The sequence below is a fragment of the Peromyscus eremicus genome, chromosome 1, assembly GCF_949786415.1.
Source record: "Peromyscus eremicus chromosome 1, PerEre_H2_v1, whole genome shotgun sequence".
NCBI classification, from domain to species: domain Eukaryota; kingdom Metazoa; phylum Chordata; class Mammalia; order Rodentia; family Cricetidae; genus Peromyscus; species Peromyscus eremicus.
In genome coordinates, this window is record NC_081416.1 from 113,783,563 (window position 1) to 113,808,114 (window position 24,552).

General features: G+C 50.2%; 1 protein-coding gene across 2 annotated transcripts; it reads left to right on the forward strand.

Annotated features, from left to right (window-relative positions):
• On the forward strand, window positions 1-24,050 carry Fah (fumarylacetoacetate hydrolase). Of its 2 annotated transcripts, none has more exons than XM_059271954.1 (14): window positions 1-250; window positions 4,540-4,650; window positions 5,587-5,708; window positions 5,903-5,952; window positions 7,537-7,627; window positions 9,344-9,441; window positions 9,547-9,599; window positions 11,175-11,274; window positions 11,883-12,013; window positions 13,654-13,729; window positions 15,793-15,839; window positions 18,491-18,592; window positions 19,224-19,341; window positions 23,869-24,050. In XM_059271954.1, exons 3-14 carry the CDS (start codon window positions 5,605-5,607, stop codon window positions 23,946-23,948), a joined length of 1,050 nt encoding a protein of 349 aa, XP_059127937.1. In that variant the 5' UTR covers window positions 1-250; window positions 4,540-4,650; window positions 5,587-5,604; the 3' UTR covers window positions 23,949-24,050. The 2 variants fall into 2 exon arrangements, with proteins under 2 accessions (XP_059127937.1, XP_059127930.1); XM_059271947.1 differs by lacking the exon at window positions 1-250 and adding an exon at window positions 854-1,116.
• Window positions 24,051-24,552: the final 502 nt, after the last annotated feature.

Genomic DNA, 24,552 nt, shown 5'->3' on the forward strand with positions numbered 1-24,552 from the left:
GAATTCTTCTATCTACTCAGACTTCCCACTAGTATTGTAAAACAGGCGCGTCACACTTTTCGCATATTGGCTCCAACTCCACCGTTCCAGCAACAGCTCAGCAAGCGTCTCTGCGGATCCTGAGCAAGGCTGTGCAGGCAGAGGAGCTGGGGACAGGGCGTCTGCAGTATCCAGTGATGCCGGAGGAGCTGGAGGCAACCCTGGACAGAAGATTGGGGTCACCGGGTGGATCCCCAAGTGCAAACTGGAGGTAGGGTCCGGGAAACAGCAGGGCTCCTATGGAGGCGGGGCCGCTCCAAAGAACCGTGAGGCCTGAGAGATTATGGAAATGAAGCACCTATAGGGCGGGGCCTTGGGGGCTAGGACGTTCTAGGTGAGAACGAATACCTGGACCCAGGTGTTGGACCGGGTAAGGGGGCTGTATGGACATAGGGGCGGAACGGTCCCGGGTTCCGGGATGGAGAGGGGGCAGGACCAAAGCAAGGCGTGGACGAGGCAGAGTCCCAGGGGCGGGATGGGGCGGGGTGATTCCGTGGTTCCGGTCATGTCTGGGGCGGATAAGGAGGATTGTCCTATGTGTCAGGATGGATGCAGTGGTCTCGGGTGCGGGAAGGTCGCAGGAGAGAGAAATGGGGTAGCCCCGGAGCGGGTGCCGGCCGGTTCCGGGGTGGAAAAGGGCCGAAGTGGGGGCGGGCCCGGAAAGAGGCGGGGCGGTCGAGGGGCATAGGAATAGGGTGATCCCAGGGCGGGTGCTGGGTGGGAAAGAGGGTGAGCCTGGGGTAGGGGAGGCACGAAGGGTGTAGAGTGGTCCCGGGGCGGGTGCTAAAAGGGTGCCTGTGGTGGGGAGGCGGTCCGAGGGGGCGGGTAAGGGTGTTGCCAGGCGGTACGGGGTACTGGCCTCCGGGGAACAGCAGTCCCAGGGTTCGGGGCGGTCTCTGCGTCTAAGAGTGCTCCGCTAGACTGATCCTCGCCCTAAGCACAGTCTGGCTAGCCAACCCCTGCCGCCGAGGGCTTTCCTGCCTAGTGCTCGTCATCATGTCTTTTATTCCGGTGGCCGAGGACTCCGACTTCCCCATCCAAAACCTGCCCTATGGCGTTTTCTCCACTCAAAGCCACGTGAGCTTCGGCGCTTGGGCTGGGGAGCGGGGAGGTGGGAACTCTGGTCTGTTCCTCCCGAGCCTCAGTGGAAGGTGCCTGTGGCTCGAATGCAGCTCATGACCCACCATAGCTGTGCACGATGTTGAAGTTCAGTCCCAATCTGTGTGGTTGTGCGAGAACAAATGCAAAGAGAAATGGGAATTATCGCCCCTCGCCTGGACAGCAGGCCCGTGAGATTATTGTGACCCAGAAACGGACGCGTAGTCCTGCAGGCGGTTTCCTTCCAAGAAGCCGGGTGGTCGTTCACTTGATTGCTAGTCCTTGACTCTACAACCTGGAAAGTATGAGCCGACTCCCTTATTTTTGGGCAATTCCGAGGATGCAAGTACTTCCTGGCCTAGAAACTGTGCGCTCTCAGATACCAGGTTCTTTTACCTTTAGCCTAAATTCTTTCTGCTCTAGTGTGAGCTGCTAGGCATTTCCTGAACTGATCACAAGTCCTGTGGGGCAAGAGAAACGAACTTTGACTTGTACGCATAGTCTGATTAGAAAGAAATCTTTAAAAACGGTTTTAGTGGAGCTGAGTTATTAGTGAATACATAAAACTCCTTGGGTGGGAAAAGCGCATCCTTCCAAAATATTTGTGGTATTTTCTGCTTGCTTTTTGCTTATACTGTTGATTCAGCTTTGTAAGCCACAGAGCTATGGAAACTGCTTGGACATAACAGGAGTCAGAATATCTTCGCCAGGATTGGCAGGTAGCATAGGTAGAGCACTTGGCTAGCAAGCACCAGCAGAAGGAAGGAAGGGGTTCCTGGCAGTTGGTCCCTTTCTCTACATCTGTTGCCCAGATGGCTGCCCTTTTGTCTCCTGCGTGTGCTGAATGCTTTGGTCAGAAGAGTCAACTGGTGGTTTCACAACCACCAAGCATGACTAGATGTTGCAAGGACACAAAGTTAATGTGTCGTCCTTTCCACATAGGAGGTGTGTGGAGCCTTAACCTGTGCCAGCCAACCACCTTCTGGAAGCAGAATACTCCCTCTGGCCTCCTCTGGTACTTTGCCCTCAGTGGAGGAGCTCTCTCTCAGCCTTTTCTGGGAGCACAAATGGGTTAGGCAGATGTATCACACGTGTGCAGGCAAGTACATGGTCAGGACTTACCTAGGTAGTAAGGGACTCTGACTTGCACTCCCAGAGGAATCTGGAGCTATTGTCCTTTTGTGTGTGGCTAGAGGCTTTTTAGACATCATACTCTGCGGTTTCTTTGTTGTTGTTGTTGTTGTTATCATCAATATTATTTTGATTTCTTGAGACAGGATTTCCCTGTGTAGCCCTGCCTGTTCTGAAACTAGATCTGCAAACCAGGCTAGCCTCAAACTCAGAGATCTGCCTGCCTCTGCTTACTGAGTGTGGGTTCAAAGGAGTGTGCCACCATGCCTAGCTTTTTTTTTTAAATTAGTAATAAAAATTTAATTTTTAGTCTTAAAATTAATTTTTTTGAGACTTTCATATGTAAGTACTGCATCTAAATCATTCCTGCTCCTCCCACTCTTCCTTCCAACTTCTTCCTTCCCCCTCCCAAATTCATGATCTCTTCTTTATTATTGTTACATGTATATTCATATGTATATATAACCCACTGAATACATTTAGCTTTGCTCATATGTACATGTATCCAGGAGTTTGTCCCTAGGGGCAACTATGGACCTCCTGTAGCTCTTCATCTAGGGGTGGGGCCATATGGAATTTCCCATCAGTACTGGCAGGCCAACTGGTGTCATTGTGCTGGTCGTGTTCAGGCAGCTACATTGTTGAGAGTTCCTAGGTGCATTTCCCTGGTCATGTCTAGGGGAAATGATCTATCAACAGGTGTCCTGAGCCACTGGCTCTTACTGTCTCTCTGCTCCCTCTTGGGTGATTTTTTCCTGAGCCATAGGAGTAGGGGTTGCATTGCAGATGTATCACAAAGTTGGGCACCCATAATGAATTGTTCTCTGCGTTTTGACCCCTTGTGGATCTCTAATGGTTTCTATCTATTGCAAAAAGAAGCTTCTTTGATGAGGGGTGAGAGTTACACTTATCTGTGGGTGTAAGGATACATATTTAGAACACTGAGATTTTTATATTGGTTTCAGAAAATGGCAGTAGTAGGTTCTCCTCTTGGGTCTGTGACCTCTCCAGCCATGGGCAGTTGGCTAGGTTTACAGTAACAGGCATGGATTCCCTCCTATTGAGCAGGCCTTAAGTCTAATTAGACAGCTGTTGGTTACCCTCGGGATCTAAGTGCCGTTATTACCGCTTTGTGAATATCTTGCTATTCCAAGATTGTTATTGTTATTGTTGTGGTTCATAGGCCTTAGATCTGGGTAGGGCTACCGATTACTCCTCTCCCTTGACAGCTGTTATAATACCAAAGTGACTTAGTATAAACGAAGTATAGGCTTTGTTCATATATGACTAGGCAGGTAATGCCTATGACTAGATCACAAAGGTGACTGAATGATAGATGTTCCTTCTTGCCTTCAGCAAGGCGTAGGATGATCTCCCCAGGTTGTACATCACCTGAGTAGACTGTCACTTGGACCCATGTAACTCAGCTTTGTGTTCTTTGAAGCATAGTGGGGAGACCAAGGCCCATGGAGTTACAGAGCTGAAAATATGTGAGTTCTCCAGTGAAGCTTCTCAGGGTTGTGTGGCCTTGGTCTATCCCTAACCCCTAGGGGCTGCTTTGCAGCTCCTGAAAAAAGCAGGCACTGGAGAAAGGGCCAGCCAAGAATTCCACCTCTCGGCTCCCATGGATTTCCTAGAATGGCAGAACTGCTGGTTCAGGTGCCAAGGAAGCCTGGCTTAGGACAGAGTTCCAGGAGGGGAAGTCTTCCAACATGCTTAGTGTTGTGGGGCCAGAGACCAGCCTTGATAAAATATTTGGGCCACTGTATTTATCTGAACTCCTGCAGAGCTTTTACGGGGGCATAAAAGAAATTCATTCACGTGCTCGGAGCACTGTAGCTTCTGCAGCACCCAACAACCTGAGTTCTGCTGCATTCGAGCTACCACAGAACTGTCACTCCAAGTTACTGCATGTGGAACACTCACTGCTCTGCTTCATAGAATGGCCCTCAGCAAAGGCCTAGGCCCAATATAAAGAGGAATTCAGGTTCTTGGTAAGGTGGTGAGCAGCTCATCACTAGAGGCATGTAAGCAATGCTAGGAACTTTGCCTCCACAGGCTCCCTGTTCTTCCTCTATTTTATGGAAGGTATTTCATTAATTTTCCATCAAGAGATCACAGCTTTGTTTTCTTTCTCGTCCTGGGTCCTGGTCCTCGGTCCTCTCTTTATGAGGGTTGTTCCAAAGGAACCCATTGGTCCCTACGTATTGGGTGGCTGTTGCAGTGAATGAGCTGGGCCTGTCAGAACTAACCATGTCATTCTCCTCCTAGCCAAAGCCACGAATTGGTGTGGCCATCGGTGACCAAATCTTGGACCTCAGTGTCATTAAACACCTCTTCACTGGGCCTGTCCTCTCCAAACACCAGCATGTCTTCGATGAGGTAGGATATTGTGTCATGGATTGTCTCCATTTCATCACCTACTACAAATGAGATAGTGTTTTTGTTGTCACAGGTTATCCCTGGGTAAGTGGGAGCTGTTCTGAGACATATAGGTAACAGGAGGTATCCTTGACATCTTAGGGTGGTTTCTCAGCAGAATGTGAGCTCCTGAGTTCAGAGGGTCTTTCCAAGTTGCCTCTGAGATGAGGATATTCTATACTCTGGTTCCTTTTTATAGTGGGCTATTCATGCTTTGGTCTTTCAAGGCCCAAGAAAACGGTGAGAAAAGGAGCCATGAGCCTTACAGTCCAGATTTGGGAAACAGCTTGAGACAGTCATCCTGGCCTCCATGTTCGTGGGGGATGGCTGCCCAGTCCTTCAAGGGTTCAGTCCTGGAGCATCCAGCCTTGCTTGTGTCTTTGTCAGATGGCTGCACTGTCATCTAGGTGTGCAGAAGTACCTGGGCGCAGTCAGCTCGGCTTCCATGCCTGTGTGGGATGGGTGCAACTTTCCTCCCTTGTCACGCACAGGCCAGCTCTTCAGATCTGCTTTTTCCTGACACACAGGCAGGGGTGCTTGTGGTATCTCCTGAGTACCTGTTTTGTACAGGGACTTTACATACGTCCTCTCTGTCAGTCCTCCTAACCACCCCCCGGCACAGATTCAATATTGTCTCTAGATGAGTGGGACTTGTGCAGTTTGTGGGTTGCTGCCCACATAATAGTTATGGAGCATTGATTGTGAGGTGCATATCCAGGAGTAGACAGGACATCAAGAAGGTAACCAGCTTTCTCTAGCTCTAGGCAGAGAGGACAAAAATGTAAACGAAGGCCCCCACTTGTGAATGTGTGGAGAGAAGCCAGACTCTGACAGGAGGGCTGGCCCGAGGATTTTTCTCAGGCGTAACCATGACCTCTGATTGTGTTTTGGTCTTAGACAACTCTCAACAGCTTTATGGGCCTGGGCCAAGCTGCCTGGAAGGAGGCAAGAACAACCTTGCAGAACTTGCTCTCTGCCAGCCAAGCCAGGCTGAGAGATGACAAGGAGCTTCGGCAGCGGTGAGGAACACCTGAGGAGAGAGGTGTCAGGGGAGATAAGGACGGGGGAGTTGGCAGTGCCCTCATGCACTGCTGCTTGGCTGACTGGCCTGGTACAGTCAGGCCAACTTCACCCATCGCTGTTCTGGGTTGCATGTTGGTGGGAGGGCTCTGGGCCTGGAAGACTGGATGGAGCCGTTGATTCTGTGTTTCAGTGCATTCGCCTCCCAGGCTTCTGCCAAGATGCACCTTCCTGCTACCATAGGTGAGTCCTTTTTCCCTGTTCTATCAACCTGAGTAGTTTAGTGGGCCTAGATGGCTGGGCAGAGGCATTGGACCCCCATATCTTGGTAGAAAGAAAGCAGGGCGAGGGCGTTAGGATTGCCAGATGATCCCAGCATGACCAAGCTCAGCACACAGTTAGCCTTGGCTCAGGTTGTCTCAAGCCTGCTCTCCTGAAGAAGTAGCAGCCTATCTAAGTTTGTGACTAGCTACATGGCTCCCTGTACAGCAATTCACTCCTTCTTCCCAGAAGGTTGTTAGGCAGGCACTCTGAGCTGTCAGGAAAGAGTTTTGAGGAAAGCCAGAGGGCCCCTCCCACCCCCGCAGGGCCCATGTGTGCATTTGACCAGGCATCTGATTTGATTGAATCTGCAAGTTGCTGTCGATACAGCCTGATAGCCTGAAGCTGAGGATGGGTCCATCAACCTGTGGTCAGGCATAGGCTGTATCCTTGTATGTCAGCCATGAGAGGGAGCCTCTGCTAATGCCTGGACACCTGTGATCTGAGAACTGTACAGTTCTGCCCTGGAAGGATGGGGTTTCCTGAACCAGTTTCTCCATTTGGCAAAGTCTTCCAGAGGTGCTAGTGCCCAAAGCTAGGTGGAAGGCGGGCTTGAGGATGGGCTGGTCTCTTGCTTTCCTTTAGGACTGTGCTATACTTTTACAGCAAGCTAGTTGTCTTCTAGGGGTTCTTCATCCTTTCTAGTTAACTGATGCTGTGGCTTCTTGTTTTTACCGTCATGGACATGATTGTTTTTGTGGTAAATACATTCACTCTTACTTCTGTGCATAGGACTGAAGGTGGGAAGTAGTGAGTACAGTTAAGCGAGGGGCTGTCCACCCCTTGAGCCCCTTGCCCAGCCGGCTCCCAGACTGTTTCCTCTCCTTATCTTTTCACCTCCACTTCCAGTCCAAGCTGCTGGGATTGGGGTACTCAGCTTTTCTTTGAGGGTGGTGGCGGTATAAGGTTTAGGAAGATGAGTAAGCAAACCACCCTAAGTGGGCTTTCTAGGATATCTTAGTAATTCATTTGCATTTGAGAGAGGGGCACCTGGAGTTCGTGAACCTCCAAGTTCAGCTCATCACAATCCACAGGCACTGATATACAAGTTCAAATACAGAGACCAGATGCCTTGTTCTTGGTGCTGAGGGCCAGTCATGTGAAATAGGGGCTGAGCTGGGACTGGCCCAAAATGGTGACAGTTTCTGCACACCTGGGACTGGAGCAGAGTGAAGCCCACTCCAAAGAAGGGTTCAGTAGTGGGGCCTTAGACTTGCCAGGATTTAAGCCAGCAGAGGTGAGGAAGAAATGAGAGCAGGCATATAGTAAGCAAAAGCGTGTCAAGGCTCGCCCATGTGAGGGTCACAGCAGTGACATGTGCTACAAGTTGGGAGGCAGTGGTAGCAGCCATTTCATACTTAAATCGCACTGCCTGGTTCAGAAAGTGTGGGCTTACTTTTTTTTTTTTTTTCTGAAGGGGTCCTTGAAGAAGGGTATGAGTCCTTTCATGTGGGACTGGCCTTCCTTCATCTAGGTCACTGGTTGTTTTGGGTTTTCCTTCTGCAGGAGACTACACGGACTTCTACTCCTCCCGGCAGCATGCCACTAATGTTGGCATCATGTTCAGGGGCAAGGAGAATGCGCTGATGCCCAACTGGTACGTCCTAGACCAGATGGTGAGATAAATTCAAAATCATCTCTCTCTCTCTCTCTCTCTCTCTCTCTCTCTCTCTCTCTCTCTCTCTCTCTCATCCAGCTTTGGTCAAAGCAGCCTAAGGGAAAATTAGAAGTGATGATGTTCCAGCCTCTGGAAACAGCAGACCTAGCTTCTGACTCCCTCAGCATGACTTGAGGGGTGGGGGGCTGTCGAGGGCCTGTGGGCAGTTCCCTTCAGCTCCCCTCTGGAGAACAGACACGGGGATTAGATTCTCTGTGCTGCTTGATCTCTAGATTCTTTTGTTGGCAAATTGCCTATGTTCTAACCATGAGCATTCTGAAAAAAAAAAAATCAGCAATCTGAAATACTTCCAGTCTCAAGCATTTTAGAGGAGGGAAGCTCATCCTATATCGTCTTTATATTAGAGAACATGTGCATAAGGTAAACCAAAGGCAGCACTGAGGACCACCCTGAATCACACACCTCAAGAGAAGGCCTCTTGTTCCTACTCTGTGAAGGGAATGCAGGCCAAAGGCTGTGGCTCCCCACTTTGCTTCAGATGAGGGTAAGGACACGTTCCCTCACCCAGCCTTGCCGCTTACTTCCTGATCCCTGATATTTGGCTAGACAAGTTCTGGCAGCGTGGTGAGAGGCAGCTCCTTTGGGGCTAGACAGGCTGCTGGATCATTTTCCCTGAGGTCATGAGAGCAGACAGTTTCTGATGGATACACAGCCTGGAGCCATGCAGGGATGCATGCAGTCTGTCATATCTACCCCCCTTAAGCAGGAACCTGGAGAGCGGGCCCAGCCTGCTGTGTCCTGCAAGTGGGATTCTGATTGTCCATTTTCCTGCGGCCATGGACAGTCCCTGTGGCTATGTCACTCTCACCTGCCTCTGTCTTCACATGGTTATCTCCTCTTCTCCATGTCTTCTACCTTGTACAAAGACACTCTGGGCTATAGGGACTCTTAGATGATCCAGGGCTAATAATTGTCATTCATACATCTTCCTGGGGGGTACAGACAGATCTTTTGGGGGAGCTGCCACTCACTGCACTGCAGGTATAACCTCTTGCTTTATTTAGAACAGCACTGGTGTTTATCATGGGCTATCTTCTCACCCACGCGTAGTTCCGTGTGTTCATCGGAGAGCGCCCCTGGCCCCACCTTGCTTGGTAGTGTTTCGATATGTGGAAGACTCCTGTATTTCCTTTCCATATTCCTGTTTTACAAGCATCTTCTGACAGCGTTCCCCAGCCTTGGATAGCTATTTGTTCTGAGCTTTATGACTTATTCCTAGGGTTCCCTTGCCCTGGAGATGGACAGGGCCCACAAAGGAAGCAGCAGAACTCTGGGGTCTTTACTTTTCCTCCTCCTTCTCCTCATCCTCCTCACTGTGTAGCTAGCCCTAGCTGGCCTAGAACCTACTATGCACACCAGGCCGGCCTGAAACTTGTGGTACCCTTCCTGTCTCTGCCTTCCGAGTGCTGGGATTACAGGCACACCCTGCCCCCTTCTCTTCCTGGAGCTGAATCATTTCCCGCTGTGTGACACCACATTTGGTCTCTCCATTCTCCTTTCTTAATTCATTTTGGACACTTGAGGACATGTGTTCACTTTTGAATAGTGAGTGTATACTGACTCTGTTTTTTTCTGAAGTTGAATTTACACCATGTAACAGCCTTGGCACCCTACCCTCTCACTCTGCTTTGTCAGGCTCCACTTACCTGTGGGATACCATGGCCGGGCTTCCTCCATCGTGGTATCTGGCACCCCAATCCGAAGACCCATGGGACAGATGAGACCTGATAACTGTAAGCGACTCCGGTATCCAGGCCCTGCCAATGCCCAGCTCTGCCCTTTTGCTATGAGCTCTGTAGTCTGGTGTTGATGGTTCCTTTGATCTGTTGTCTCTCCAGCAAAGCCTCCTGTGTATGGTGCCTGCAGACTCCTGGACATGGAGTTGGAAATGGTGAGTTATGGTAGAGTTTTATTGAGTGGGATCCACAAAGGCCTGCAGCAGGAAAGCTGGGAAGCAGTTCATACCTGTCCAGCCACAAACAGCAGCCCTGTGGACTCATCTGACCCCTGAGTGCAGTTGGTGTTCTTCCTTCAGGTTCTGTGTTTGTGAATTCACCCCCTTTTAAGAGCTTATTTGCAACCCAAATATTAACACAAGCTGTTGCCACACAGAGACGTGGAAAACATGAGTGTCTTGATGCACACACTGGTCCCTCGTTGAGGTCACACCAGGATCCCTGTCTTCTTGTTTCAGGTCTCATTCTAGAAACACTTGTTAGTTTTCTGGTCTGTTTTCCCCCCATGTTTTCCACATTCTTATGTGCTTTGAGCTGCTTTCGTTATTTATCATGTCCCCCAAGTGGAGAGTGCTTGTGCTTTCCTAACTGCAATAGGGCAGATGTCCCTTACAGAGACATGTATTAGAAAAGCCTCCTTCCTACCCAAGTTGAAGCTATTGATGGAGACTTTGGTGTTGAGCCAATGCTCTCTACCGGGTATCATTAACAAAAAGAGGCAAAATATGGTAAGATAAAATGGCTTATTGTTCAGTTGGTGAATGCTGTAGCCAGAGGCTGTGAAAACCCAGCTCTTTGCTTCTGGTGGGAGTATTGTTTCACCTTGTCTGTTCACATTCACGGTGATTTTATGGAATGTCACATGAGTTAACAAGCATCCAACAGCCATACCCACCTCGTTACACCTGTGGCAGGCCTATACCATTTCATAAGCATGCTTATAGCAAGGCTTCCCTTTAAAAAAAAAACCCATTTATTTATAATTTAAAATAATTTTTCCCAATTTTTCCCTCCCTCCTCTCCTCCTAGTGAGGCTCTACATTTTATTGAAATTAAATAAATTAATAAAATTAAGCATGTTATTACGAGAGTGCTGAAGACTCCCGTGCAGTTGTGAGAAATGAGGGCGAGCCCCTGCACTTGAAAATGGTGGGATCCTTTGTGCCTCGGTGCCCCCAGGTCTTTTTTCTTTTTATCTTGATGAAAATTTTTGCATTGTTTAAACCTTGTCACAGAACAAATAAAAATGACCCCGGTTTCATGACTGTAACTGATTCTGTGCTTTGAAGGAGTCTCCCCCTGCCCCATTTAGTTCCCCCTAGACATGACTGGGTGTTCCGTTGGTTAATGGCTGCCACACAGATGCCATTCATTTGAAGACAGGTTGGGCTGTGAGCCACAGTGTCAGGTGCTCTGGCTCGAGCACATCTCATACTTCTGTTCTTCACAACAGAGCTGTCAGATACTAGGTTATGGAGTATAGGCAACAAAGCAAGAAGCAGGAAGTCCCGTGGTGCCCTGAGGGTCAGGAAGAAACTGTCATGGGGCTGGTAGGAAAACAGGGCACACATGAGTGCCATTCCAGGCTCAGAGAGCCAGTGATTAGTACCAGGTCCTCAGGCAGCCCTGGTTCCTGGTTGGACTTTGGAAATATTTTCCCTTTGCTCTGTAACCCACCGTGACCCAGAGTGACAGGTCATCTTAATTCTAACCAACTTTCCCTATGACAGGCTTTCTTTGTAGGCCCTGGGAACACATTCGGAGAGCCAATCCCTATTTCCAAAGCCCACGAGCACATTTTCGGGATGGTCCTCATGAACGACTGGAGTGGTAAGGCCTGGTGGCCCCGCTTCCTCTGAGGTTCTGCTCTGAGGCGCACACAGGGCTTAGGGATGGGGCAGGAGGCCCAAGGACTGCAAGAGTGAGGCCTGTGACCTCTGACTCTGAGGATGGGGGCCAGTCACAGCCTCCCTCAGCTGCTTCCTCATAATCTGTGGAAGGATGGAGCTGACAGTACTTAAACCCTTGTTAAGCCCCACCTATCTTCACTCACTATTGCCAGCGCCATCATCCCATTGTGCTGATGAAGAGCTGAGTATGGAGGGATCTTAGCCAGCGACCGAGCTGAGCCTTAAAGTTCAGCAGCCTAGCCTCTGAGTCCCAGCTTTGCGCCCTGCTACCACGTGTAAAAGGAAGTGGGTTCACCCATTCCACGAGAGCCCCCCCCCCCCCCCCATTCAGGGATTGTCTTGTTATCCTGTGTTGTAGCCTGGCACAGTGCCTCCAAGACCTCGGTCTTCACACTGAACACCCTTCTTTTCATTCTCCGGGAGGTCTGGTTTGCCCTGTAGAGAGGCCCATGCAGGTCAAGGGCAGGAAGCAGCTTGGTGTGAGCCTGTAAGCCATTATGAGCCCTAAGCTCGTGCCTTCTCCCATAGCCCGAGACATCCAGCAGTGGGAGTACGTCCCCCTTGGGCCGTTCCTGGGGAAGAGCTTTGGAACCACCATCTCCCCATGGGTGGTGCCCATGGATGCCCTCATGCCCTTTGTTGTGTCCAACCCGGAGCAGGTAAGTACCCCTCTGCTGGAAGCCCTGCTCTCAGTTCCAGCTTCTGCCCCTTCCTGCTGCCCTTTGAGCAAATACAGAGACAAGGCAGTGCTTGGAGGATCGTGGTGCAGTGGCCACGCAGAAGTGGCTCCAGGGATTTCTCCTCCTCCAACGCAGTTCATAGGGAAGAATGTCATGTTGTAGCCGAGTTCAGGGAACTGCCTGGCAAAACCCTGACTGCACAGTTGCCCCATTGCACAATTTTGGTTTGTGCAACAGCTCCCTCTGGAGTCTGCTTTGTAGAATGCATTTAGAATAGAGGGTATAGGGAAAAGTGCATGTATCTGAGACCTTGTACCCAGCTCCCTTGCCCAGGCCTAGGCTGGTGGCCCTGGCTCTCACTCCCCAGCCTGTCCCACTATGCTCTGCCCCACCCCTTCACTACAGTCACCCTGCCTTTATGGCCTTACGGCCAACACCTTGCCGGCCCTAACTTGCATAGATGTTCTCTCAAACATGGGTCTGTCAATATCTGGTCCTCCCGTGTTTGTCTCTGGGTCCAGCTGTCCCCCAGAGGGTTCTGCTCAGGGCTCTGCACTTTTCCTCCCCACACTCTCCCTGGCATTGTCTCAACGGCCTGTGTACTGCCGCATTTCTCCCCCACTCGTCCATGTAACTTTACTTTTGAACAACTTTGGGGACTTTGCCTGCAAATGGGCCCTTCATGAAAGTCCCAGCAAGGCCTTCACTCCATCTCCTCGGCTCTTCCCCAGCTCTTCCCATCACAGCACCCACCTCTCCCCTCCGCTGCTCTCCCTCCCCTTTGTCTGTCTCCTTCCACCCTCCCTCTCCTTTTCTGCCCTCACAGGACCTGTTGGGCCCCTGCCTTCAATGGCCCACATCTTCCCTCCTCATCCTTCCTCCAGGTTCATCTTCACTGAGCTGTCTGGACCCTAGCTGCCTCTGTTCTTCCTAAGTACCATCTACGTACAGCTGTCACCACCCTTGTCCATTCCCAACTAGTCAGTGTTTTTTTTTTGTTTTTTTCTCTAAAGCAGCATTGAGGTTAACCCTTCATGCATTGAGAAGGAACTGTGTTCCCCCTAGCATCACTAGTCAGCACTGTTACCATTAGAAACATATGGCTGTTCAAATCACCCAGGGTGACCTTACGTCCTGCTGAATGATTTTCCGTATTGTATTTTAGGGAAATGCTCTTTTGTACAGCATCTCTGCCTGGCCATCAGCTGCCTTCCCAGGTGTTCCAGCACCAAATAGGGCTGCCAGATTCACTGCTGCCAGGCACTCTGCCTTCCAGGGCACCTGCCTTGCCCTCTCTGTTGTCCTAGCCTTTCCTTATGGATTCTATGGACCATTTTGCCTCCCACGGTCCCCTTTCCAAACCTATCCTCCCCTGCAGCATGCCTCCTTTGCCCGACCTGCTTATGCACCCACCCCATCCTCATCGGATTTTCTCAAATCTAGCACATGCGGCCTCCTGATTCTTACTGCCCAACCATGGACAGTGTGCAGGAACTGGGTCTCTGGAGAAAAAAAAAAAAAAACACTGCTGCCACATGGCACACTCTGTGCTGGAAAGCAGAGGCTGCTGGGAACTCAGCCCTCCTGATAGGCCCTGTCTGATGTGCTCTTTCCTCCAGGACCCCAAGCCCTTGCCGTATCTCTGCCACAAGCAGCCCTACACATTTGATATCAACCTGTCTGTTGCCTTGAAAGGTATGTGGCAGGGTGAGTGGGGTTGCCCACGCTCAGCAGGCAGGCATGGGCAGGTGCCATTGCCCCCAAGGGATCCTGAGCTTGGGCTGAGGGGAACTAGAGGCACCTGCTCCAGTCTGGAGCCTGTGTGGGGCTCTTAGAAAGAAAAAGAGAATGCAAGGGCCACCCTCCATTTTAGAGGTATTGTCCTCCATGGGAACACTGGTTCTCTACTCTGTGTTTGACTCTTCTAGCCAGGGTCTACCTAGTCTCTGCTCACATTTGTCTTTGCCAGCTACCTTACACTGCCCCCCCCCCCAGATGTGTGGCACATTTCATCAAGTGCCTGTTTGAAAGCCTGATCTCAGAGGCTCATGGGACCGTGAGAAGCAGGGCTCATCCCTGAGCAGCAGGTTAGACAGCGCAGAGCTCCATGGTCATGGCCTGCCTCCATTGAACCTCTTCACAGCTGTGAGGGGCTGGCTCTCCAGGCCAAGCTGTGGTGTGATGGGCCTGCTATGCAGGCCGTGGTGGAGGTCCAGTCTCAGCTCTTCTCTTGTCCGGCTATGGGGCTTGGGCAAGTTACCAAATAATGTCCTAGTTTGTCATCTGTGCAACAGGGGGATTATAGCATTGGTTTTATTGTACGATGGTGATGAAAAAGGAAACTGATCCATACACCTGGATCTAGACCCAGAAAGAACCTGTAACTAGGAAGGGGCAGGTGTCATCTTCACGTTCAGGGTGGAAGAGAGCCTGCCCGAGGGACACATTCAGTTCCTCAAGGCCAAACTCTAGCTGGCTCCTTGTTTCTTCAATTTCTCTCCTTTTGTCTGTGATTACACACAGGCTGTGTTGTGTCCTTATGGTCAGTTCCTGGATTTCAGCCCTCATAAGTGGCAGGAGATGCAATTTCTTTCTTTTTTAACAATTTATTTTACGTGCATTGGTGTGAAGGTGTCAGATCCCCTGGAACTGGAGTTACAGATGGTTGTGAGCTGCCATGTGGGTGCTGGGAATTGAACCTGGGTCCTCTAGAAGAGCAGCCAGTGCTCTGAACTGCTGAGCCATCTCTCCAGCCCCAGGACTCAGTTTCTTAAGGATCAAGTAGCAGGATGCTCCATCTAAGAAAGATCCAAGAGCCATGGTGGCGCCCTCTGGGAAACTGCTGGTCCCATCCTTTCATGTTTCAAGTCAGGAAGCTGATGAGGCTCAGAGAGGAAGGATTACCCTGAGTCGTGGGACTGGTGAGGGCCAGGCTGGAACTAAGTGCCGGGGTTGTAAATTACAAGCTAGTGCTTTCACTCATAGACACATCCTTGCAGTTCCTTCCTAGCTTGCTCTTGTTCTGGGCATTTCCCTGTGTCAGTGAAGGGCACTGATGGGAAGGGACAGGATGGGAGTCAAATCACAGCATCTGGAGGTACAGCGCTCAGCTCAGTTTTGACGTTCCACACTGACGTCAGAATGACAGGGTTGGAAAGCAGCCATGTGGGCACCCTGACCTCCTGTGGGGCTTCAGAGCAAGCCTCCTGTTGTAGAGGGGCAACAAGCACCAAGGGAAGGAAGGGCTGGGCTTTGAGGGTGGAAGCACTTTCTAGTGGTTCATACTATCAGAAGATGGCACCCCTGGCTGGTCCCTTGCATGAAGTAGGTGCTTAGTAAGGACTGTTGGCATTAACGATGAAGTGTGGCAGGTAGACCAGCTCTCCAGAGAGTAGCAGGCTGTGCTTGATCAAGGTCACATGTAGGTTTCAGCCTATGTTGTCTTCGGTGGCCTGGTGGATATTAGGCCATTGTAGGAAGAGGTACTCTGAAGTCAGGTCTAGACTCAGAGGCACACATGCCTCTGTCAGTGGTGCTTCCTGTGGGTGTGGGAGAAGAAACCGAGAGCTTAGGTGCACATCTTTGCCCTTCCTGGACCAGATGGCCTCAGTGGGCATCTGCAAGCTCTGATACCTTCTAAACGTATTGTTCCACAGACTAAGTAAAACCCTTGCAGGCAAGTGGAAGCAATTGGAAAGGTTTCCTTTCTGATTGGTAGGACTAAATCTTCATGAGTATTACTTCTCAATTTCTGACAGGAGAAGGAATGAGCCAGGCGGCTACCATCTGCAGGTCCAACTTTAAGGTGAGTTTGGAGGCCACTAGACTGCTTTGTGGGAGGGAAGAAAGCGACAGGAACAGGAGACTAGCATCCACCTAGGGATGAGAGGGCAGGTCAGCCTGAAAGCCTGGAGTCTCCATGACCCTGTCCCTCCGTAGACATGTATGACATCAACCTGAAAGCCTAGAGTCTCCCATGACCCTGCCCCTCCCTAGACATGCATGACATCAACCTGAAAGCCTGGAGTCTCCATGACCCTGCCCCTCCCTAGACATGCATGATATCACAGAGTCATGTCAAGATGGAGGCTGCTGCACAGATGTGGCCAAAATTTTCTGGGTGCATTTCACATCTTGTAAGGGCCAGCCTCTGGATCCCATGTCCTGACAGTCTGGATTGATGAAAGTGCTGTTGTGTTTACATGTGGGGGCCTGAGGTTGACAGTGGGTGTCTTCCTTAGTCACTGTCCACCTTATTTTTGAGACAAGGTCTCTCCCCGAACCTGGAGCTCACTGACTGGCTAGGCTGGCCGGCTAGCAATCTCAGGGATGCTCCTGTCTCCACCTCCTTAGTGCTGAGAGGACAGGCACACGCCGCACCCAGATTTTTATGTGGGCGATGGGGACTCAGTCAAACCTGGGCCCTCGTGCCTGTGCAGCAAGCTTTACTAACACCTTGGCAGCCCACTTATTTTTTAATCAAGTATTTAAAAAATATTTATTATTATTTTAAAAATTGTGTGTGCATGCATGCATGCATGTATGCACATGCATGTGCAAACACTTATGGAGTCCAGAAAAGAGTGATCCCTGGTGCTGGTGTTACAGGGAATTGTGAGACATCCAACATGGTTGCTGAAAAACCACCTCAGGCTCTCTGCTATAGAAGTATGTGTTGAGTCGGGCGGTGGTGGCGCACGCCTTTAATCCCAGCACTCGGGAGGCAGAGCCAGGCGGAGTTCGAGGCCAGCCTGGGCTACAGAGTGAGTTCCAGGAAAGGCTCAAAGCTACACAGAGAAACCTTGTCTTGAAAAACCAAAAAAAAAAAAAAAAACCAAAAAAAAAAAAAAAAAAAGAAGAAGTATGTGTTCATAAGCACAGAGCCATCAAAAAGCAGAGATTTTTTTGTTTTGTTTCGAAACAACAGCACACACATGTGCAGATACAATACAGATATGGAAATGCTAAAATCATAAGTGTAAATGCTCAGGAGTTTTCACAAAGCAAGCATCCCCGTGCATCCAGCACCCATGTCAGAAAGGGGAATTCCCAGCCCTTCTCAGCCTACCGCCTCTTTACAGCTATGCCACCATTTCCCCAAGGCAGACCACATCTCCATGCTTCTCTTGCCATACAGACTTCATGTGTGTATCAGTTTCACAGGGATGGTTATAGTGTGTATCTTTTATGCTGGACTTCGTTGTTGCAGTGCTGGATTTGTGAGGTTCAGCCACGTTGTTCTTTGCAGTGGGAACTTGTTTGTCTTGTCTATAAAGGGTGCTACTGTGCCAGCTCCACAATGGGTGATGGGCATTTGGTTGCTTCCATATTTTGGCTACCCTTGAATTACTGTAGCATTCTAGTATACCTTGGAGTACACGTGTGCACATTTCTGTTGGGTATATATTCAGGAATAGAACTGCTGGGTCATCACACACACACACACACACACACACACACACACACACACACACACACACCACAAAGCAGAGTGCATAACTAGAAATACTTTTGAATAGCTTTCCAAGATGTTTCCAAGATGTTCCACCTTACCAAGAAAATCCCTCACAAGTGTGTCCATAGGTCAGCTGAATCTGGACAGCCCTTCACAGTGGCTTCTTCCCCACTTGGTTCTAGATTACATCAAATTGGCAGCTGAGATTAGCCATCACATGAACATTCCCATTACTGACATCTAAGAAATTCTGCTACTCCATGTATGGACATGTAGTGTTTGCCTTTTCAGCTCAGCCATTTGGGGAATTGTGGCTTTAGTTGTATTTCCATAATGACTAATACAACTGGGTACCTCTTCATATGTTCTTTGGCCACTTGAAGACTATGAATGGATGCATTTAAGGGAAGAATCTACTTCTGAGGATCCATTACCTGCCAGTATGACTGTAGAAGGGAGACCCAGGAAGCTGTGTCATTGTGGAGGCTTGGGCATGCATTGCCTCTGAGTGTTTCAGGCACAGGGGCCTTGACCTCACTCTGACATTCTGTTAAAATCACTTCAGCTCCAGGGCTGGTGTCACTTCCAAGTCCTGGTCTGAGGGGTGGTCAGCCAGGCCTTACTGCAGGAAGGACAGCCCACCAGGAACAGCTCTGGGAACTCCCAGGCCTCAGGTGCTCATGAACACATAGGCCTGGGCAGACAGAAAGGGTTGAGAAGGCCCAGCTTTCAGACATCTTGGAAAAGGTGGTTGGGAGAGATGAGGTTCCAGAGGAAGTGAGGTTAGAGCTGGTGGGCGAGGTGGGTCGGAACCTTAGCAGGTGGACAGCAGGGCATCTGGAGAGGGACTAGAGGAAGGCAGAATCTCAACTGAAACGAGGCAGGCATAAATTTTAAGTATGCCTGGGGTGTGGAGGGCAGGGAAGGCATGGGGCAAGCAGACTGCATCCTGCCCGGAAAGCGGGATGCCCACACATGTCCTACTGCATCCCTGCCCTCAGCATATGTACTGGACCATGCTGCAGCAACTCACACACCACTCTGTTAATGGCTGCAATCTGAGACCTGGGGACCTCTTGGCTTCTGGAACCATCAGTGGATCGGTGAGTCAAACTACCCCCTGGGACACCAAACCAAAGATAGTCAAATTGAGCAATGTCAGGGGGTTAAACCGCTTCCCTGCTGAGGGAGATCTGTGTGAGAGCCAGAGCTTGACTCTGTCTCCCCGGAAAGCAGCAGCCACTCTTTCTAACCCTCTGTTCCCTCCTAGGAGGAGGTGACCTCACAGCTGCAGCCTTCTCATCTACCCCTGAGCCACCACGGGCCTGGGGAGAGGGGTGCACAACTTTGGAAATGATGGTGTGGGGTGGTAAATAGGTTGGCTTCACTCTGTGAGATCCTGGCCATGTTGACTGGGAGGTGACAGCCTCTTGCCAGTGGTAGGGTGTTGGGCATGACACTGTCTGGGTTGTGAGCTGCAGTCTATGGAATGAGAAGGCACATTGAAGCAGGCCCCTGGGCACACTATAGGCACAGGACCTGGAATAGGCAGCGTGCTTACAGGAAAGATGAAGGCACAGCCTGTTGAGCTACCAGGACATGTCCATAGTGGCTTCAAAGGTTTTATGGGCCCCTATGTCTCACTGTACTGTCCACATTAGAGCTGATATATCATATCACCAAGATGTAAATACATGTCACCCCCCCCCACCCCCCACCGCTTCTCTTCTAAAGGAACCTGGAAGCTTCGGCTCTATGCTGGAATTGTCCTGGAGGGGAACAAAGGCCATTGATCTAGGCCAGGGGCAGACCAGAACCTTCCTGCTGGATGGTGATGAAGTCATCATAACAGGTATGGACCACCAAGCCCCACGGGCCGAGATAGATGGGTATCTATCTTTCACTCATGGGCATTTCTGGATTCTGTGTTTGCATGGTATGCCTTGGGCTACAGCCTGGGCTATAGCCTGGGGACTTTATGTGTTAATGTCCACACAGGAAACATCATGGGAGTCCATTTTGCATCCCTTCCCCCAAGCAATTATTCAGTAATGGTGGGGCCCTTGCTTTCTGGACTATGTCCCAATCTATGGGCAGGGGCTGATGTGGAACTGGGGTCAGGGAGGGCATGACTACAGTAGTGCCTGAAGTTCTCAGCAGCTCCTTTCCAGGAGGTTGAAGACCTCACATCTTCGTTGCCATTCTGCCCTCCACATATTTATCAATAGCAAGGAAGGCACGATCATAATTAGAAGACCACTTCTTGGAGTCATAAGCATTCCAGTGACCTCCCAGGGACTTACCAACAGTGTGACCGTTGATGTACTCAACATTCTGAGACTTGATTGGCCTCATCTTTACAATTTGATAACAGAGCTGGAGGATGATGCCAATAGCTTTGCTCTTGGAAGAAGTGCACTGGGCCCCCACTGAGTCCCCCGGAGGGCATCCTGGGACTCCAGAAATGAGGAGTAACTCACGGTAGAGTGGCTCACGTTGGCTCACACTGCAGCGTCGTCCGTACACTATTGTACAGGATACACAGTGAGGTTGGCATTTCATGGAGGCATTGCAGACAGTGAATAAGGAAGTGTGGTTTCCCCTCCAGGCAACTGATCTGTACAGTCCCAATCTTTTCACATTGGGGTAGCTAAAGCATGGAGTATATGTTACAATTAAAGTACTCGAACCAGTGATGATGTGTATCCAGGTCTTCTTGTTCTCTGCTGTTTTACATAACTATTTCTAGAGAGCCAAGCACCTTGACCTTTCTTTGATGGGACCTCTCTGAAGAGCATTCCTCCATGCGGCCTATAACCATCTCCTACATTCTCACCTGTTCTGCTCTCAGCCCACCTGCCGCTCATTTCCTTTTGTGTATCTTCTGCTCTCCCACACTTCCTTGATGCTGCCCTGGTACCAATAGTCTGTCCTGTGGACTGAAACTATTGTTGGTTACTTTATTACTCTTTTACTCTATGTTGGGGGAGTCCCACCATCCAGCTCCCAAATAAATACACAGAGGCTTATTCCTACTTATAAACGCCCAGCTTTAGCTTGACTTGTTTTTTGCCAGCTTTTCTTAACTTTGAATTATCCCATCTACCTTTTGCCTCTGAGCTTTTTTCTTTTCTTACTTCTGTATATCTTACTTTTACTCTTACTCCATGGCTGGCTGGGTGGCTGGGTGGCTGACCTCAGTATCTTCTTCTCCTTGTTCTCTTACTCCTTCCTCCCAGATTTTTTCTTCTATTTGTTCTCTCTGTCTACCAGGCCCACCTATCCTTTCTCCTGCCTCACTATTGGCCATTCAGCTCTTTATTAGACCATCAGGTGTGTTTGTTTGTTTGGTTGGTTGGTTTTTCAGGACAGGGTTTCACTGTGTGGCTTTGGTGCCTGTCCTGGAACTCACTCTGTAGCCCAGGCTGGCCTCAAACTCACAGAGATCCACCTGCCTCTGCCTCCTGAGTGCTGGGATTAAAGGCGTGCACCACCACTGCCCGGCCCATTGGGTGTTTTATACAGGCAAAGTATCACAGCTTCACAGAGTTGAACAAATGCAACATAGACAAAAGTAACACTCCTTAAAATAATATTTTACAACAGGAATCTTGGACCCATTTCTTCATCTTAGTCTGCTGAATATCTCTTTAAGGTGCCCTCTCCTCTCTGTGCAGTTGACATGCTCTAGATATTCCACATCTGGAGCCCTCAGGAAGCTTCTACAATAGACCTTTTAGTCAGTCCTGCTCACAGGGTCCCCCTGCTTGCTCCACAATGCTCCTATTCTGCCCGAGGTCCTCTCATGGTACCCATCTGCCGCCTCACACAATCTATCATCACTTTGCGTGTGATTCCGTGTGACTCACGCGGCGTCCTTCTACGACAGGCTCTCTACTCTCATAGCACCACTTTTCACAGATTCTGTGGACCCTCAATCTCAGCCTGCCACAGCCTGGTTCAGCCTTCCCTGCCACTAAAGTAGTCACCTTTGTCCTCTACCGGGAGCTCACTCAGTGTTGCTCAGGTCGGCAGCATGCCCTGTCAGCTCCCCTACCTAGCCAAGGGCTCGTCTTCATTTCCTGGATGTGATAAGAGCTCATGAGCTTGATGGTCTTCTCCTACAGTTCTGGAAGGCAGAAATCTGCCGTGCAGGTGGAGAAGGGGCTGCATTCCTTCCAGGTGCCTGGGGGGAAGGCCTATTCTTGGCCTTCCAGCTACAGTGCCACCAGCAGAGCTCCAGTGCCCAGTCTCATCAAGACACAGTCTTGTTCTGTCCTCAAACCTCCCTCCTCGTCTCATATGACATGCTCGTGTTGGTTTTAGGACCCATCCAAAGAGCCTTCTCTGAAGGCTATTTCCACAATCCCATCTGAAAGCCTTTACTCTGTGAGGTAGGTTTGAGGTCCCAGTGTGGGAGCTGATGTCTTTGGAGTCCACAGCTCAATCTGAAGTGCATAGAGACAGGCTAGGCACACCATTGAGTGGACCGAACCAAGCAGAAAGGTACAGGCAGAGCTCAAGACAACAGGCGATACCCCGGGGTTGACCACTACCCACTCTGCTCTCACTGATCTTAATTCTGGTTAACCGTGTAGTGCCCCATGGTCTCTGTGCTTCAATGTCATGTATCCAACCAGTTGCGGAGGGAAAACACTGAGAAGAGTTGTGTCTTTCCTGAAGATATCCAGTTCTCCTGTCATTATTCCCTAAGCCATACAGTGTAACTCTTGACATGGCCTTTGTATTGTCTTAGACATTGTAAGCCACCCTTAGATGATTTGAAGTGTAGGGACTGTGTGTGTAGGCCATATGCAAACTGTCCAGGGGCTTACCCTGGAGATGCCAAGGGCCGACTGTACTTATTAAATGTCTGCAGAGTCCAGCTGTGTTGGAGGTATATATCTACTTCTGTGATTTCTCTTTTTACTCACCCAAGCCTTTGGAAAATGTGTCATTGTCCCAGTTTTGCAAAGTAAAAAACCTAGGAGAGCATAACGGAGGTGAATTAGGGCACACACAGACAGCAAGGTCAGGACACAGTTCCCGTTGTGAGCTACTCTCTCCAAGGCTAGACTTCTGCATGTCAAGCGAGTACTCCAACTGCTGTATGCCAGTTTTATGTATGGTATTGCTCTGGCACCTGCCAGCCAACCCCAGGTTCTTGCTGTGGTCCTGTGGATTGAGTGAAAGCATTTTTTTTTTTCAAGTGCTGATGTGGAAAGAGAGGAGAGAGAAAGAAAGAAAGTGACATTGACTCTCTGATGTCAGTATGACAGAGCCCGAATCAGCTGCCTCTAACAATGCAGTCTTGGCTGGGCAGTTGTCAGGCCTGGAAGAAAGGGCCCTGGGGCTGAGGCAGGCAACCCCGTGGTGTTCTTGATGTTTGTACCACAGAGGGCAGGAGGAGTCCTTTTCTGTGTGGTTGTGAGAAGCAGGATCCACAGGTTTTGTCCTGCCTTGGCACCAGGGCCTGTATACCGCCTTCCAGCTTCACATGCTCTGGTTCTCTTTGGCTCTTTCCTACTGGCTTCCTCTGACTTTCCTTTATCACGTCATTTTCCTGCCTTCTCAATGAGGAGACAAGTCCCGATGTCACTCCCTGATGACTGAGTATGTGGTAGCTTCTCATGTGGTTCATATGACACACTGTATAAGGTGCCCATGGGTACCCAGACCTCACCCTGCATATACAGAGACCGCAATTGAAATCCGCATCCTTGGGTTGCAGAGATGGGTACAAGCAGAGCCAGGATTTGAACCTGGGTGGCCCCTGCAGGGAACCACATAGGAGAAGAAAGTAACCAAACACCCTCAGTTTGAGCAAGTGGCTTCAGGCATCAATCTCCAGCCTTGCCTTCTGTCCTCGCTTGGCATTCTGCTTTGGACCTGCGAGGACCTGTTCCTGGAGACCGGCACTTCTCTGCCCACTGCCCTTTAGCTCACTGTTAGTTGAGACTTCTGTCTTGGCATCTGAAACCTTGTGACACAAACCCATTTCCTTTCCTGCAGGCATGTGATAGTGGCATCTCTCACATCTGCCTGTTTTTCTTCACCACACAGATCTGCTGCCCATCTGGAACAGGGAACCATGGGGCTTCTCAGTAGTGTGCTTGAGTTTTTTTCCACTGGCTGCTGGGATCTCACTTCTTTCCATTTCTTCCTTCTCGCATCGAGTAGCAGGAGGCACAGCTCCAGGCAGGGGACCTGTCTCTAGGGTGGGGGTGTGCAGTGAGTTAAATGAAAGGCAAAGCCCTGGTCGGCTTCCATCCTGAGCGATGCCACCTTTGTCTTTATGCTGCCCCAGTCCACCCTCTGAAGCAACTCAAGCCCAGGAAGTCTGCAGCTCTGTGACTGATCCTGCCCTACTGTGTTTCAGGTCACTGCCAGGGGGACGGCTACCGTGTTGGTTTCGGCCAGTGTGCTGGGAAGGTGCTGCCTGCCCTCTCGACAGCCTGAGGAGGCTCCAGAAGCCACAGGCCACAGCCTGGCCTGCTGGGGACAATGCTGCAGCTGCCCTCCATGCAGGAATGAATAAAGCCATTTTGCTTGTAGGAAGTGCCACAGAGTTCTCTGTCCGTGGTTTTGTTCAGTGGGTCAGTGTGTGCTGTTCCCATGGAGACAGGCATTAGTTCATCGCTTCCGGGTGTGAGGCTGAAGGCCCTGATGGGGTTCTTGATCAGACACCTCAGGCCTTCAGTACTCCCTGGAATGTGGGAAGAGGGTGGCCTCTGAAGTATTCCGCACCCCCCAGAGTGATACAACCAGTGTGTGTGTGTGTGTGTGTGTGTGTGTGTGTGTGTGTGTGTGTGTGTATGTGTGTGTGTGTGTGTGTATACATGCATGTCTGTGCCTGGAGACAAAGACACATACACACGGGATGGGGAGGTATTATAGAGACTTAAAGCTCCAAATCTAAGTGCTGGTTATCTGGCAAAACTCTCTTTTCTCCTGTGGCTGTCACCATGGAACCAAGTCCTAGGTGCACACCTGAGCCATGGCTAGGATGAACAAGGGTCCTGGTGCTCACCTTTCTCCTTCATACCCACTGGAGCCCAGAAGC